The sequence below is a fragment of the Lagenorhynchus albirostris genome, chromosome 1 (genome assembly GCF_949774975.1).
Source record: "Lagenorhynchus albirostris chromosome 1, mLagAlb1.1, whole genome shotgun sequence".
In the NCBI taxonomy this organism is placed as follows: Eukaryota; Metazoa; Chordata; class Mammalia; order Artiodactyla; family Delphinidae; genus Lagenorhynchus; species Lagenorhynchus albirostris.
The window spans coordinates 157,062,211-157,079,373 of NC_083095.1; the positions used below are offsets into that span (position 1 = coordinate 157,062,211).

Sequence of the window (17,163 nt, forward strand, 5' to 3'; positions counted from 1 at the left end):
TCCTTTGGAGTTATGCAGCCTCTGTGCCCGGAGTTTGTCCCCTCTTGCTAACTGACAGCAGTCCTGAGGGCGAGGCCACGGGAGGACGCCTGGCTCCCCGGCCAGGGTCAGACCCGGCAGGTGCCCTGCGGCCAGAAAACACAGGATCGTCGCAACCACTGCGCACGTACGCACTGTCACTGTCCGGACAGATGGAGAAGACAGGAAGTGACTTGCCTAAGGTCATACATCTGGTCCGCAAAAAACTACCATCAGAACCCCGCGCGGAGGCCCAGAAACAAAGCCAACTCCCTCCACCCCCGCCGTCGCCGCCAGAAGCCTGGAGGGGTTTCAAACGCGGGACCGCAGCCTCCGACCCTCGACGCGACTGCCCGGTCCCGCGCCTCCCGGGCGCAGGCACCAGCCGCCCTCCCTCCGGGAGTCGCGGACACCTAGGGAGCGCACGTCACCCCCGCAGCCGCCTGCCCCTCCGGCGCGCGCACAAGTTCCTGAGCCCCGCGCAAGGTTCCTGAGCCCCGCGCGGCCCGTCGAGGTCAGAGGGCCCGGCGCGGAGAGGCCGGGGTCGGCGGCGGGACAAGCTCGGGGGACACGGAGGACGGCTCCCGCCACGGGCTCTCCTCCCGCGCGGCTAGGCAGGTGCCCGCACCCGGGGCGCTGACCCCGTAGCGCCGGGCCTGCCCCGGCGTCCCCGCCGAGGGCCCCGCGCGCCGCGCTCCCAGGCGATTCCCTGCAGGGCGGCCCCTCGCGCCGCGCCCGCTGGAGGCCGGGAAAGTTTCGGGCGCGCGGGCCGGTCGCACTCACCTGGCCCAAGTTGAGGTAGCCGTGCGCCGCGGCCACGCGGTCCGCGGCGGCCGGGCCGCCCAGCACTTGCACCGCCCAGTGGTTGGTGTAGACGGGGCGCGGCGGCGGCGGCGCGGAGCAGGCGGCGGGCAGCGCGAGCAGCAGCAGCCAGCGCCAGGGGCGCGGCGCGAGCGGCCGGAGCCCGGGCCCGCCGGCGCCGGCCGTGTCCGTGTCGGTGTCCGCGTCCCAGGCGGCGGCGGCGGGGGCCCGGGGCGGCGGCCGGGGCCCTGGCGCGGGCGGCGCGCGCGGATGCATGGCAACGGCAGGCTCGCTCGGCGCCCGAGCGGCGAGTGCGCCAGGGGGTGGGGTGCCGCCTTTTAAAGCCGCTCCGCGCCGGAGAAGCGCCGCCGCCGCCGCTGCGGGCGGGAGCGAGGGAGGAGGGAACGGCCGCCGCGCGTTCCCGCCCGCGCGGCCCGGCGGCGCCCTGGCCCGCGCTCAGCGGCCCGCACCCCACCTTCGCGAGCCCGGGGCGAAGCTCCCGCCTGGAACTTCCCGCAGACTTCGGGGACCCTCGGGACACGCGTTCCACTGGCGTCCGGGAGGGCCCGGGTCGTCTCAGGTGAGTCCCGTTCCCAGCCTGGCGGGCTGGGGGCCGGCGCCCCCCTCTGGTAGGGCAGCCTGGGGGCCTCATTTGCCTGATGGTGTTTTGACCTGCGTGCGAGGCCTTGCTCTTGCTCGTCCCTGCGTGAGACAAGCGGCTCGCCCTAGGTCCTGGATTCTGGGGCAAGAAGCCACAAGGAAAGACAGGTCAGGGCCCGTTCAGAGCTAGGCCTGATGGAAGGGGCTTGGTGAGGGGGGCAAAGACGTTTGGCAGATTAGCTGGCTTCGGGAGGAACCTCGGGGGACAGCCCCCAGGTTGCAGCCCACTGGGGGGTAGACGGTGCTGTGGATCCCGAGCTGTCCAGTTCCTAGCTGTGTGATCCTGGGCAAGTTGCTGTCCTTTCTGAGCACAGGGCTCCACCTGCGATAGCGGGTGACAGTAGTTATCTACCCCGTGGGGCTGTTTAGGGCATGATATGAGCGCTGGCCTTGCAATCGGATGTTGATAAATGTTTATATGAGCGCAGAGCCTGCCGCATGTTAGGTGATCACTAGCTGTGTAGACTCTTAAAAGCTCCCGCTGACCTGGGACCAATCAGTGGGAAAGTAAGTGGAATCATCTTGGCCCCTGCTGCCTGGAGCAGCCTAGAACCCAACAGAGACTTATTTGGTGCACCTGGAGAGCTGCAGAAATGTTCACACCTGCAACAGGTGAATGGCAGGATCTCTTCTCCCATTCCTCCCAAGGGGTGTTGGTCCCAACTGGCCACATGTGGAAAGCAAGCCTTTATTACCCTGATTACTACCGGCTGGTGAAGAAACAAAAACTAGGCCAGGAAGGCCTTGAGGTGGGAAGGGAATCGTGCCCTGATGGTCTGTCTCCAGGAGCAGCCCCTTGCCTTCGGGCTGCTGTAGAGAGCTCACTGTGCGAGACTGTGGCGTGGCAGGTGGAAGGTCGGTGACGAGGGGCAGGAGCAGGTGGGGACAGAGCAGGACCCATGCCGATGGCTTCCCCGGGTCCTTTCCAGCCTCCCTCTCAGGAGCCCTTTGGTTTCATAACCCACATGATTCATCCTTTCTGCTGGCGTGAGTCACCCCAGTGGAGGTGGGAGAACAGGGACCAGCCAAATTCTTGTTCGCAAGTGCTCCTGCCAGGGGCCCCTCTGGAACCTGGGGACTGAATTCCCACACTTCCTTCCCTTTTCTGCACTAAATGCAGTTTGTCCTCCCTTTCCTCCCCTGGCCAAGTGGGCTCAGCCCACGATGCAGAATGCAGGCCCTGAGTTTCCCTCCTGCAGATGGCCTCACCCTGCCCACGTGAGAGACAGAGGCCCTAGCACAGGCTGGGCTGCCCTGCGGGAAATCGCACTGCCCTGACAGGGCAGAAACAGTACCCAGAACTCACAGCCTGTCTCTTCCCAATGCCACCCTGGCTGCCCACAGAGGAGGGACACTGGATTAAAGGCCTCCCTCTGTCACTTACCAGCAATACACTTGTCACCTTTCTGGCCCCTGTTGGCCAGACTGTCCCTCGACCCTGTCCTGGACCTTGTGTTGTACTCCTTCAAGTACGTGACCCTCTTCAAGCTAAGGCTACAATGCACATAGTCTAAGTTATTATGAAGCGGCTCATGTGTCCCCAGAGGATACTGCCAAAGCAGCAGTGATTTTGACAGATAGAGATAAGGGTTTTTCCATAATAATTTAGTAGATTAAGGGATTCAGCCCACTGAACTGAGAGGAGACTAAAATGCATCTGAATTTTTATTTGGAGGGATCCGAATTTATTTTATTAATAGATCTGCTCATTTGGGGTAAACTTTACATTTACTGTGGATGTGCCCAGACAATATCTTGGCTTCAATTTTGTCGGGAGCCCAGCTTCCCAAAATGAACATCTTAAAGCACCTGCTGTGGGTTGCTCATTGATTTACAAGGTGACAGGACAGCTTGATCCCAGAAGGACCAGCCCTTTGCACTGTGACTGGATCTGCAATAAGACCTGCCTCGTCTTCCTGTAGGGAGGGGGTTTACCACTCACTCCAGCTCCAGCTCTCCAGATGGCCCTTGAGGGCCACACAGCTCTGTAGGGACGGGGGTGGGGGGCCTGCTGCTTCCCTAGTCTGAGGTCAGCAGGCCTGCGGATGGATAGGACATAGACCACAAAGGTGACTGGAGCCAGAAAATTTTTCGGTTTTTTTTTAAAATTTTATTATTATTTTTTTAATTATTTTTTGGTCACACTACACGGCATGTGGGATCTTAGTTCCCTGACCAGGGATAGAACCCACACACCCTGCACTGGAAGCGCGGAATCTTAACCACTTCGGAAGGAGGCAATTTCTGGATCAAATTCTGTTTCAACACACCCCAAGTGGCTATGTGAAGTCTTCTGCTATCAAGTGGTCCGGGCAGCACTGGGCACCCCTTGGCCCCAGCTGTGTAATCCTGTACTTGCTGTGAAGGGATCAATGGTGGGCATGAGAACACACTGTAATTCAGTAACATCTTCCCAGTGATGCCACCTCCTCTTGTCTGATTTGGGAAGATACTAGCATAAATATCACATCTTTGTATTAGCATTTTCTAAAACTTCTGAAGGGAAGTTTTCTAAAACTTCGGAAGTGTGCTAGGTTCGGTAGGTTTAGGTTGGGGTGGCATCCCTCAAAGAACATCTGATGGGCACCACCTTCAGGATGTGGGAGAAGAGCACGCACTCAGCAGAGCTTCCCTGCCACTTGTGTGCAACCCTGGGCAAAGCTATTCCAGTATCCTCTGCCAAAATGGCAGTAATGATGCTGTGCCGATGCAGGGGATCTGTGGAGCCAGTCAAAGCTGACAGGGGCCAAGCCCCTTGCCCAGCCTGGCACCAAGTACACGCTGCGCAAATGGTGATACCGGTGACCACTGCTGCCGCCGGGCACCAGGAGCGTCCAGTGGGGTAAGATGGGCAAGGCTGCACACTCTGTCCCTCTGTGGGGTTCACGGGCACATAAATGTCCTGTCCTTCCACCAGGCCTAGTTGCACATTTCCTCACATCTTAACATCCCTGAAATCGGGGAAAATCTCACAGTCCAGTGTCTTGTGATCACCACTGGCCTGGACCGAAATTGACTGAAATTGACTTCTTCCTGAGAGGATTTGTGTTTGCTCCCCCCAGTGGTCTGGGACACAGCTCCTGAGACCCCTTGGGGACCACATGGGTGGTGTGACCCCCAGCTGAGAACCACCTTATGGTTCAAATGATCAGTACAAGCATTTCTCCCTGCCTCCACCATGGCCAGGGGACAGGCCAGGGGGCTCCCTGCTGTCCCTCTCTGGTGGTGGGTTTATTTCTCATCTTCTCCTGCACCAACGGTGCAGCCTTTCACTGGCACATGAATGGAAGAGTCCCCATGACACTTCCCAACTTGGACACTTTTGCTTTCTCAGTAATATGTCAACTCCTGACGCGTCTTCCACTTAAGGGTGTCTCTTGGATTTGGTGAATATGGCATTAATGCCTCCAAGACGTATTGCAGTAGAGATGCCTATTTGACTCTCTCAAATGGCTCTGATGTTTCTTTTTGTGGCATCTATTAACATTCTACAGCAGAGGTACAGAAAGTGCCGTGTTTTTAATGAAAATCTGTTTTGACTCCTTTGGCAAAGCAAAGGTCTCCCATCGCCTGGTTAGTGTGAATTTTCAAATTCTACCCTTCTCTCAGGAGAACACCTGGATGGTTTAGACTACACAGCATTCAGAGGTGTGATGCCCGATAGGACGCATTCTGTAGAGCTGACAGCCCTGACACCAAGCCTGGATAACACACATGGTCCCTAGCCTGGGGGACAGGAGATGCTGACACAGACGCCACATAGCAAGTGGGCCTGTGATGAGAGTGGGCCCGCAGAAGAGTAGACCACTGCCTCCTTCCACCCCTTCCACACACACCCCGTCTCCTCACCCCACCCCCACCCCCGGTCCCGAGAAAGCATCCAGGCCCAGGGCTTCTACAAACCAGGGGTCCCCCAAATGACTCCAAGTCTTTTCACCCCAAATCCTTCTCACTCTGGTGGGTCAGGGGTCTTCCCTTTCCGTCTTGCTCCACCTTCCACTCTGTGTTATTGCCAGTTTATCTCATCATCTCCTCAGTGTGGGCTCTGATTCATATTGGGCTTTACTCCTTTCGAGGTGGGGGGTTGACCATCTTGGGGGGTGCGTGGAGCAGCTCTCTGCCCACCCCACTCCCACCCACTCTTTGCCTCTCTGGTTAGACTCTCCCTTTATACCTAGATCCTCGTTGTCTTAAGAGTCTTGTGAAAACTGCTTCTCCTGCAAAACAATTATCCTGAATCTAGCAATTATGTATCTCAGTGTTCCTTTCATAAACTCCCAGGCAAAAATTTAGTGTCAAACAAGGAATTTAGGAGCAAAACAGCTGAAACTCCCTCAGAAGCTCTTCCCAACTAAGAATGAAAGCTTTGCCATTTCTCTGTTTTCCCTTCTTGCCTTGGCTCCCAGGAGGCTCCGCGCCCCATGTGATAGAAAACCACAATGGTTTACTTTCTCCTTGCCGCAGCAGTTAGGATGCCTCTGGTTACAAGTACTGGAATATCCAAGTAAAAGGCACGTGGACAATAAAGATGACTCACTATCCCATGAACAGGAATTTGGTGAGAGCTGGATCCAGGGTTGTTAATTCAGCAGCTCAGTGACAGCAGGGCTCAAGATAGCCTTCCTGTCCTTTGCCTGGCCTTCTCCTCATGGACAGAGACAACTGCCCCACACTGGGGCATCTCAAGATGGCCTCCAAGGAAGGAATGGCAGGAGCGACCTTCCCTCTCCTGACTGTCTCATCTCCTTAGGGGAACACACCCAATGTCCAGTCCATTTCACCTCAGGCCCCACTGACCCGAACTGGATCACAAACCCTCCCCCTCTCAGGTAATCATTGACAGAGTAAGCGGGGTCACCCACGTTGGTTTGCATCAGTCTTGGTTTTCCTCCTGGGGAAACATCACCGCCCCAGACTGAGTAAAATCAGAGATCTGCTAGCAAGACGCTGGTCCAGGAAGGCTGCTGGCTGGGCCTACCATCTCCTCCCCTCCCTTTCTATTCCATCACCTTCATATAGATTCAGACTGCAAATGCATATTTATTGAAAGGAAGAACACAAAGGAGGAGGGAGGGAAGGAAGAGCCCCCCCCCATGCCAAGCAGACCCTCAGGATCGCACTGCATTTTACCCGAGCCCAGCAGACGGGCAGCGGGATCTGCGTCTTATTCCTGGGTGAGGACATCATTCCTTTGATGCCAGGATGAGTTTTGGCTTCGTTGCCTGAGCACTCTTTCCAAGTGAGAATAAATTAGGAACTTGGGCTCCGCCCACCCCACTCTCTGCAAATTGAGCGAGGCACAAGCTGGAGAGAAGAGCTTGAAATCCAGTCCTTTCTAGACAACCATTGTCTCGGGAACCCGAGTGTATAAAGAGATAATGGGGAACGTGCATCTCAGGGGCCGGGCTGGGTGCAGCAGAGGAACTGGCTGCTGCAGCCGGAGGCAGCAACGCGGTGGTCGGTCACTCCTCTGTCCCCCCGCCCCCTCCAAGCTGCCCCTCCCTGGTTGCCCCTCCCTGGTTCCTCAGGGAACCCTCCCACCCCCACCCCCACCCCGTGGGCTCCTGCTCTGGCAATTAAGCACACTCATCTTTTCCTCTCCCAGATCCTTCTCATCTGCACGTTTCCCAGCGCCCCGCCCCCCACCCTAAACAGGCTCCCTCACCCCCCACCCCAGGCCCTGGAGAAGGTCACCTGGCTCTTCACCTAAGGGTCACTCTGCGCCTGGCTCTCCGTTGAGTCGGCACCTGCGACCGCAGCCGACGGCAGATGGAGAACCAGCCACCCGTCTCCCTGACATGCACCATCCACACCTCCGCAGTCGTGCAAATCCCCATGCTCCTTTCTCCACCTCCCACCCTGTCCCCACCCTCACTCTCCCAAGGCCCCGCGTCTTTCTTCATCAGGTTCTCAGGGAAAACCGTCCTCTCCCACTGCACCCGTGGGCTCTGTCTCCCAACCCTGCTGCCCGAGGGGGCCCCGCTCCTGCCAAGGAACCCACTCCCTTCCTGGGCGCCCCCCTGCGCCCGCCGCCCCGCCCCCAGCCCCGCCATGTGGTTCTTCAAGGGTGTCCCTGCACCAGCTGCTGAGTTCTCTCTTTGCTGCTGTGATTCCAGCATCTTTAAAACAGCAATAACAACGAACTCTCCAGCTACCCTCCCATTTTTCTTCCTCCCTTTATAGGAAAACAAAACTCTCAAAAAGTTGTCTCCACCCAGTGTCTCAGTTTCTCTCTGGCGCTCTCAAACCCATGCCAATCAGATCACCCCTCACTGCCTGAAGCCACACCCTGCTTGCTGTCACCACTGCCCCGGGTGGCTAGAGGCCAGGGGCCAGTTCTCAGCCCTGGTCCCCCGAGCCCTTCCTGCAGCATGTGACCACTCATCCCTGAAGCCTTTCCCACGTGGCCTCCGGGACACCCCTCCCCACCGCGCTGGTCCCCCCAGCACAGAGGCTGCTCCTCAGTCTCCACTGCTGGTTCTTAGCATCAAGGGCCCCAAGCCCCAGTTCTGGGCTTCCTCCCTCTCCCCCGCCCACCCACCTCTACCGCCCAACCGGAGACATCAGTCATTTTCATCATTGCGGGTGCCCATTACCAGCTGATGGTTCCCAACCTGTGTCACCAGCTTGGACGTCACACCTGAGCTCCAGACACTGAAGACATCTCCCCTCTGCGTCTAAGGCTCATCACACAAACTGAGCTCCTGCTCTTCCCAGCCCCCTAACCCACCCCCAGATTTCCTATCATGGTAAAGGGCAGCCCCAAAGCCTGCAGCCCCCTTGACCCCTCCCCGAGTCTAGGCTCTCAGGGAATCTGGTCATTTCTACCTTGGAAATCCATCCAGAGCCTGAGTACTTCTCACCACTCCCACTGCTACCGCCCTGGGCCAGGCCACGCTCACATGTCCCCTGGTATAACTCAGCAGTCTCCTAAATGCCCTCCCTATTCTGCCCTTGCCCCTTGAATCAGCCCTCAACACGGGGGATCATGTGAAACAGAGTCACACAGGCCACTCCCCAGCTTAGAGCCCTTCCAGGCTCAAACAGAGCAAAACCAAAGTCCTTGCAGCCCCAGAGGTCCCTTACAACCCACGCCAGCCTCCACACCCACCATGCACAGCCCGTTGGTCAGATATTGGAAGAGCATTGAACTGGATGGTTTGAGCTTCCCGGAGGAAGTGACTTTTAAGCTGAGCTCAAAGAAATAAACAGGAAATACCTAGATGAGCAGACATCAGTCAGGTCTAAGTAGGAAAACAGAGACTGCACCAAGTGTTTACAGTGGAGGGAACTGGTGACATGGATGATGGAAGAGCTGAGATGGGGAAGGGAGGGGCAACCCGACATTAACACCGACTCCCCCACCCCCCGGTATCACCCGGCTCCAGGCAAAGCGCCTGGCAGTTGGTCGGCATGTGCAAAGGCCCTGAGGCAGGAGGAAGGTGGTGTGGTGGGAGAGCTAGAAGAGAAACAAAGGGGCAGGGGCATTGCTAGTGAAAGGAGGGTGGCCTGAGAAGGGACACGAGGCCAGGCTGGGGCAGCTTCACCAGCCCTGGCAAGAATTTGGACTTAATGCCAAGAGAAGTGGAAAGCAGAGGAGAGACGCTCCCGCTGTTGCGACCAGCCAAGCCTCATGGCTCTCTGCAGCCCTTCCCATCTTCAGAAGGACACACTTTGGGTCCCACACCTTTAGCTCTTTACTCAACACCCTCACTGTTCTGGTCTCTTAAAAACACCAGCCTGCTCACCTCTGCCCTGCCCAGACCCTGGCCTCAAACGTTCCCTGTGACATCCATGGAAGTGTTGTTCCCTCACCTGGCTCCTGCCTGGCTCTCCATCCTTCCCCACCCCCTGGGCTCCCGTCCCAGCGGAGGCCTCACCTTGCACACACAGACTGTCAGGATAACTTCCAACCTGGCTCTCTGCTCCAGCTCACTGCCCCTCTAACCCCACCCTCGACCTGAGGCTTGGTTCCCACGTGCTCTTGGGAGCCTACTAATAAGACCACTGTGAATGTCTGCAGCCAACAGGGTGGAGACCAAACTCCATGAGGCAGAGCCCTCATGGCCTTAGCAAGCTGGCGCTGTCTTTCTTGCTCTTCCTGCCCCATCGTGGGCCAACCACCTTCCCAGATGGACCAGCCCTTCAGGCCCAGGCTGCTTGGATTTCGACACCTCCTCCCTGGGTGTGCCTTTCTCCCCTCCCCGCCCCCACATGCAAATTCCTCCTGCCGCAGGGTACCTCCTCTGTGAAGCCTTCCTTCACCAAAAGCACCCCTCCCCTGCCCCAGCCCTCTCCCTCTTGTCCCCAGGCAGAGCTGCTCACCTGGCTGTGCTGCCTTATGTTCTGGTTCTGGAATCTCTCACACCCAGCTCGCTGCCGACTGGGGGCTGAGTCTCAGAAGCTGCTTTCCAGCTCTTGGGGCTCCCTGGACCTCCCTTTCCTCCCTGGTAGGAAGAAGCCTCAGACCTGGTGCCTTTTCCCTATACAAACAAGCTAGAACCTCCTTCTGGGGTTTCCTACAGCAGTCTCTTCCAGAACCTTGGAGGAGGATAAGCTAGTCTGACGTGGGCAGGTAGGACTGTGAAGGGAATCCTACAGGTTTAAATACAATCCATTGGAGCCCTGGGTTTTTCCTATAAATATGACTGCTGTCATCCTAAATGTCACACCATCCAGGTTATCTAGCCCTCAGTATCAGGTGACAATGATTTTGCTAAAAGAATCAAGACCAGAAGACCTGACTGTAGGTGGCCAAGAGCAGCAGCAGATCCAGGGCCAAGGGCAGTAGAGCCGGGTCTCATCGACGCCAAGCAGCCCTAGGACCAGGGCAGGCGTTGGGCTTGCCGAGCCGGGGCTGCAGGAGCGCAGAGGGGCTTTATGACAAGTCGGTGTATCACGTGAAACAAGGGGCCTAGAGACAAGAGAAGCCTGGTGACCACAGGCCCCGAGAAGCAAGACGCAAAGGCACCCACGTTCCTTTCCACATGCTGCTTCAATTTTCTGCTGACCTGAACATAGCTTCCTGCAGCATTGCCCTGGTGCGGGCCCCGGAGTCCGGTCTCAGGCAGGGCGGGGCAGCGGGCAGTGGGGTGGGCTCTGGGTAGTGGGTGGAATCCAGCCCAGTGCTTGCTGGCTGTGTCACTTTGGACAGGTCACCTCGCCAGCTAGGCCTCAGTTTCCTCCGCCGTAGATGAGACTTAAAACGGCCCCTCCATGGAGAGGAGGCAAGATCATTCATGCAGGGCCAGGACCTCAAGGGCAGCCAGCAGGCTGACAGCAAAGCTCCTGAGACGTGTGTCTCTGGTTTGGCAGATGCTGGCAGGGGTTGTGGTGACAGCAGAAGCGTGGGGTGGCAGGGCGCTGTGCCGAGTTACATTTAGATGTTACTAAAACCTAAATGGTTACTGTTATCTTGCTTGGATCTATGTGGTGAATTTAGGGCTTCCAAAAATCCACTTGAGGCTTTTTATATACTCACTATTTATAGTCTAAACTCTCCCAAATCCCCAACCCAGCCAAAATCATTCCTGCTGTGTTTTCTCTCCACCCAGACGCACTAGCAGCAGGGAACACAGCAGCGTGAACTGCAGCCCCAGCAAGCCCAGCACTCTTTCTCCTCAGGGAGCGAGACCCAGGAACTCCTCTGCCCTGTGCGAGGCCACTGGCCACCATGTCCAGTCCCACCAACAACGCCACCAAGCCTGCCGTTCCATACGGTCATTTCCAAAAGGTGGAAAATTTGGTAACCAAACAATATTTCTGTGACCCATACGATTTTGCGTCTAGCTGTCTTCATCTGGATCAGGGCTAATTCCCTTATTATTTTTCTTTCTCCTAAGCCCCTTTTACCCCAATCCTGTAAGGTGATCTTTCATTACAAACCAGCAACATGGAGCAGCGTGCTCCCCCCAAGCATGTAGTCATCATGGGTCACAGGTCGTCACCCTCGTTCTCTCAGTCCCCACCCTTGGGAACCTTCTCGCTCACAGCCAAAATGCTGCACCTCTCAGGCCAAACTTCATGGAGGGCTTGGGGCACAAGCAGTACCACAAGACAGCACAGCAGGAAGTGAGCTCAGGTCCTGTCTCCTGGAACAGGCAGGGGAGGGTCTGGACAGAGCAGATGCCCAGGCAGGAGAAGGAGAGGCAGTGGAGCACTGTGATTAGAGCAGAGATTCTTGAACTGACCATCTAGGTTCTCATTCCAGCTCTGCCATTCCTAGCTGTGTGACCTCAGGCAAGTCAGTTAACCTCTCTGGGCCTAGGTTTTCCCAACTGAGGATAAAATGGGCACATAATTTGTGTTCACCTCAAATGAGTCAAGGTAGATAAAGTGCTCTTACTTGTGCCCTGCGCTTAGACAGCATCACGTAAGAGGTGTGATTTTGAGGCCAGACATCTGACTGCTACCTGTAAACACATGCTGCAGAAGTTTGTGTGCGGCTGTGTGAGCACAAATGTGCTCCAGGCCGGCCAGCCCCATGGCGCCGCTCCACGGAGACAGATGCTCCACATCCCAGACACAGAAGGAGCATGCAGCGCACAGACAGCCCCAGGGCCGTCAGGAGGGAGCTAGGCAAGGAAGGAAGGAGGAAGGGGGGGCCAAGGAAGGCAGGACAAAGAGGGGGCAAGGAAGAGAAACACTCATGTCCTACTGAGGCCTCTGCCAGGCTTTCACGTACATCTGTGTCTCATTTGTTTTTAAAGCCGCCCCGTACAGTGGTTATGATTCCTCCCATTTTACAGATAAAAGTGAATGTTGTAGTCAGGGTGGAGGGGTGGTTGTGAAGGCACAAGACAAAGGTGGAGGAGGAAGCCAAGTCACGCCCAGAGGTGCCTGTCCTGTCCCGCAGACAGTGAGCGAGATCCCTGGATGACGGGCAAGGCCCGCGAGGCCTGGAGGGCGGGGAAGCAGAACCCTCCCCTGGTCCACCTGGGGGTCGGCAGAAACGGGCGACAGGCCTGGGGAAGTCACTGGCTGATGGTGACCATCTCTGCCATCCCCACCCCAGGGCTGTGCTCCTGGGCACTCAGGGTCCCTCCAGAACTGCCCCCGGGGTCAGCAGGCTACACCGTTGCCCCTAGAGGAGACAGAGGAGGGAGGAGCCGTGTCTGGAGCAGCCGGCCCAGGGAGGCCAGGAGGGAGGCCAGGGTTTCCAAGCTGGGGAACCCCTGGGTGGGGTGCCCACCAGCCCCGGAGCTGCCTCCACTCTCTGCCTGTGTCACCTCCCTGTCAGAGGAACTCAAGAAAGTGAGTGCCCTGGGTGGGGGCAAAACTGGTCCTTTGGGACACAAAGCCCAAGGATGCACCCACACCCCATGGCCTTCCTCCAGAGGCAGCAGCGTGGCCACATCTGAGGACGGGCACCGCCCACCAGCCCAGGGTGCACATTTTCACAGAGCAGTTGCAGGACTAGCTGGTAGGCTTGCAGATGAATGCTAGATGCCCAGTTGAATTTGAATTTCAGATAAACAATGAAAAAACTTTTCAGTATAAATATATCCCACACAATAGTTGGGATATACTTATACCAATTATTTATCTGAAATTCCAACTTACCTGGCTGTCCTGTAATTTTCTTTGCTAAACCTGGCAACTTTACATGGGGACCAAATGCTTCAGCTGGAACTGGGGAGGGCAGGGTATCACTAATACTTTACAAATGAAGTGCCGGGTGAAGGTTTTGGTTCAAAAATTCAGAACACCTTCTGATGGGGCCAGGAATCAAGGCAATGCAAACCATTCAAAGTGTCTTGCTTTCATCTTTTTGATGCCTCCCTACCGAAGGACAAGGCACTCTGTCTATCAAGAGTCTAGAAACATCTTTCTGCCCCCAATGTCTGTTTAGAAGGCAACCCCCTGCCAGTGGTATTTGGAAATTGAATTATACCTTCTTTTTTAAAACAGAAAAGAAAAAGTCTTCTCTCCGGGGCAGCATTCACATGCCCATGAGCTAGGCTATCAAGTATGAATATTCTCTTAAAAATAAAATTATGGTGTACTTAAAAAGGAGCATGTTATGTCAGCACTGGTGATAAGACAATTTATTACTGTCTACAGTAATAAAGGCTCTAATGATGTGGTGGAAGCTGGCTCAGTGGGCTGTAAATTATAAGCCATTCTCTCGCTGGTGGAAATAAATCCTCCTGTCAAGTCACTGCGCTCCCCTTGTCGGCCACGGGCTGCGAAGCGGCAGTAACTACATGCCTGTCACCTGGGGAGCAGCCCCACTCCACCCCTTGGGGGTCCCCCCACTAGTCCACACAAACCTCCCACGACCTCTAGTCACATCTTTGGGACACATGTCCTTTTTGACATGAAAAAATAACAACTGTTTATGGTCTTCTAATAGGCAAAACAAAAAAGAGAGAGAGGAAGGGAGGGAGGGAGGGAGGGAGGGAGGGAGGGAAGGAAGGAAGGAAGGAAGGAAGGAAGGAAGGAAGGAAGGAAGGTGAAAGGAAGGAAGGAAACAGAATGCAGAGTTCACTGGGAGAGGAGCAGGATTTGAGATCAGAAGGCCTCACTGGACACCCTGCTTTGAGGGAAATGCCCTTCCCTCCTGAGCCAGGCTTTCCCTGGCTGGAAAATGAAGGACTTGGGCTGAAGGGGAGACCGACAGGTACTGCTGTTCCCACAGGTGCTGTGCTCCCATGCGGTGATGAGCCTCCTGAGCGGGAGGGGTTCAAGAAGAGCTGGGGCAGCACCTGCTGGAGATGGTGAGGAGGGGCCTCCTTCACCCTTCAGGAAGCTGAGCTCACACTGACTCCCAGGGCCAGCTCCCCAATTCCAGAACTCAGTGTAGAGAGCCTCAAGTCCCACCCACCCACCTCTGGCAGAGCTGGTGAGTGCCCCACATCTTCCCCTCCAGTGGCCTTACCACTGTTCAAAGGCGAGCTGTGCGATCAGCCCCTTCCCCTGGAGCCCGCTGTCTGCATCCAGACAGAGATGTGCACACCATGAACAAACAATATGGGTGATTGCTAGGCGATAAATAGGACTACATGGGTCTAGTGTGTATGAGCCTGCAGGTTAAGTGCTTTCCTAGAATGGCTGAAGGATTAGTTGGCAGGGTTGCCAGACAAATACTAGATGCTGAATTAAATTTGAATTGCAGATAAAGAATGGGAAAAAAAATTTTTTTAAGTAGAAGTATATCCCACACAATAGTTGGGATATACTTATAAAACGATTTGCTATTTATCTGAAATTCCAACTTACCTGGCTGTCCTGTATTTTTCTTTGCTAAACCTGGCAACTCTTGATGGGGACCAAATGCTTCAGCTGGAACTGGGGAGGGCAGGGTATCACTAATACTTTAAGAAGTGCCAGGCGAAGGTTTTGGTTTAAGAATTCAGAACACCTTCTGATGGGGCCAGGAATCAAGCTACTCAAACCATTCAAAGTATCTTGCTGAGCTCAGATACAGGCCATTAGGCATCTAGACAGATTAAAATAACGTAAAAATAAATAAAAACAAAGAAAGACACCGACAGGGAGGGAGATAAGACTAAATGAAACATCTGAGACTACAGTAATAACCCTTGGGGCCTCAGGCAGCAGCATCCGTGGGAGAAGTGGTGGCTCGGAAGTGGCTCGTGCCAGGGAGGTTTTGCGAGCTGGTGTATCAGGCAGTATTTGGGTGACCCGGGAAGCACCCCTCTGCCTGCCAGTCCCCCTCCCATCCTGGCCCCAGCGGGATCTGCCCAGGCCAGGAGTGCCGCAGCACCCATTTGCTGTGCTCGTTCCCCGCCCCCCAGGGTCCTTCCCTGCTCCCACTACCCACCCTGACACCCCAGCAAAATGGACAATTGTCCAAGTCACAGGCACCCCTCCCAAACAATTCCTACTTCTTCTATTTTGTCATTTCCTTTCACATCTTATCTGTCTTCTTGAGTTTTCAATTGTTTTTCCTCCATTTTCTTGTTACTTATTTTCCCCCCAGTAATGTTTTTCTGATCGTCAGCAAGACACCTATGCCTATATATAACCCAACGTGAATTGTGTCTGTTGCCCTTTCTGCCCCATGGGACTAGGCACCCGTGAACTTTTCCGTGAACTCTGCTTTGCTGGGGCAGGCGTGGTGAGAGACACAGCACGTGGGGCAGCTCGGACACCAGGCAGGAGGCCGTGGGGACACACACCGCGCTTTGCAAGGAGGAGTCCAGGAGGAATGTCAACAGCACTGTCTTCTAGTCCAAAAGAGGGGGCAGGGTTAAGGGTTAGCGACTGCAGTTCTACATTAACCAGCCCTTCTGGGGATCTATAGAATAATGACAATGTTTGGACTGTCGGTGTCAAGGCTGTAAGCAGTCCTAGGGTTGTCTGAGCCACGGGTTAAAGAGAATCTACGATACAGTAATTTACTGAACTGTTCTCTAATTACATGAAAATTGTCATCCACGTCTGCCACACACGGGAACAGGGAGCCAACCATGTTCTGACTAATCTACGTGTTGTCAGGTTCATGGAGAGCTGGCTGTACCTACCATCGCTGGACCCAAAATTCTTCCTATTCTGTATTATTTTGTGCTTTTGCCCAGAGAAAAATGATGGATTAAAGCAGAAAAGCAGGTACAGGCTGTCCCCACATGAGCACGTTAAAAGGCAAAGAGATATCGAAATGTCAAACTTTTGCCACCAGCCCATCATTTGAACGCTTTTCCAGCCGAGCGCATCTGCAGTGACATCGACCCCTCCCTGTGCTTCACCAGGCAAGGGGGGTGCTCCCGCTGGCCGTCACCAGGGACCTGGACCAAACCCTGATGTGGGGTGAGGGGTCATCCCTCGTGCTGGAGGAGCAATCAGGATGCACCATGTCAGTGGGTGTCTGGGAGCCTTTCAGACCAACCAAGCGTTAATAGCCCATCTTGGCCCCAGATCCTCTAACACGGCCCTGACACTGCTCTTCTCAGAGCTTCACACAAAGGTGACGCGGTTTCTCGTTTTAAGTGAGACCGAGATGCACACTACCTCCGTGCAGACATACATCACTCAAAGCTTTTCCCACAGATGCCAAAAGGGTCCGACCCACAGCCCCAAAGGCAAAGATAACCAAGTGGTCGTTAAAACTGAACAAATGCAATCAAGATAAGAGTCTAAGTGCTAGTGGAAAAGACAGTGGCACTGAAAATAGCCTGAAGGGGCTGGCAAGATGGCCTGCATTTTTGCCCAGGTGAGGATTTTTTCCATGTGAAATATGTAAGCGATGTACAGATTCCACCAACCCTGAACACCAGATTGGATCTAAGGGTCAGAGCATTCACTGATGCTGAAATTCAGGGGTCGCCCAGGCTGTCCACGCCATCCTTATGCACCTCGGCTCTTGGGGTGGTAGGGGTGAACATGAGGAGGGCGATCCCTTGGGGCTGGGCCCACATGCCTGCCGTTTCCGAGGCCTTCGGACACTGGGCCTGTGACCTGGGCTGTTAGACATGGTCCACTGGAGGCTTAGCTTGGCATGTAAGAGGTCATGCAATGTAGGAACTACCTCCCACAACGAGACGGGAAGGGAACTGGGAGAACAGGAGGCCGTGGGCACCTGCCAGGTGGCGGGTCAGCTGCCAGCTCACTGGGGTCTGTCTGCTGGAACCCAGAGGTGGCTGTCGGGGTGAGGAGGCGGGTAAACAGGAAGCAAAAAGGGTCTCCAAGTCTTCTGAACTAACCTGGGCTTTCTTACATGAT

At 55.4% G+C, this 17,163-nt stretch overlaps 1 protein-coding gene across 4 annotated transcripts in view; it reads right to left on the reverse strand.

Annotated features, from left to right (window-relative positions):
* The window catches only part of PCSK6 (proprotein convertase subtilisin/kexin type 6), a 189,886-nt gene extending 188,791 nt beyond the window's left edge, over nt 1–1,095 (reverse strand). For all 4 annotated transcript variants that reach the window (XM_060156779.1, XM_060156770.1, XM_060156764.1 and 1 more), the window contains exon 1: nt 802–1,095. In XM_060156779.1, the coding sequence (XP_060012762.1) occupies nt 802–1,095 (294 nt within the window). The remainder of the gene's footprint in view (nt 1–801) is intronic.
* Between the last annotated feature and the right edge of the window lie 16,068 nt (nt 1,096–17,163).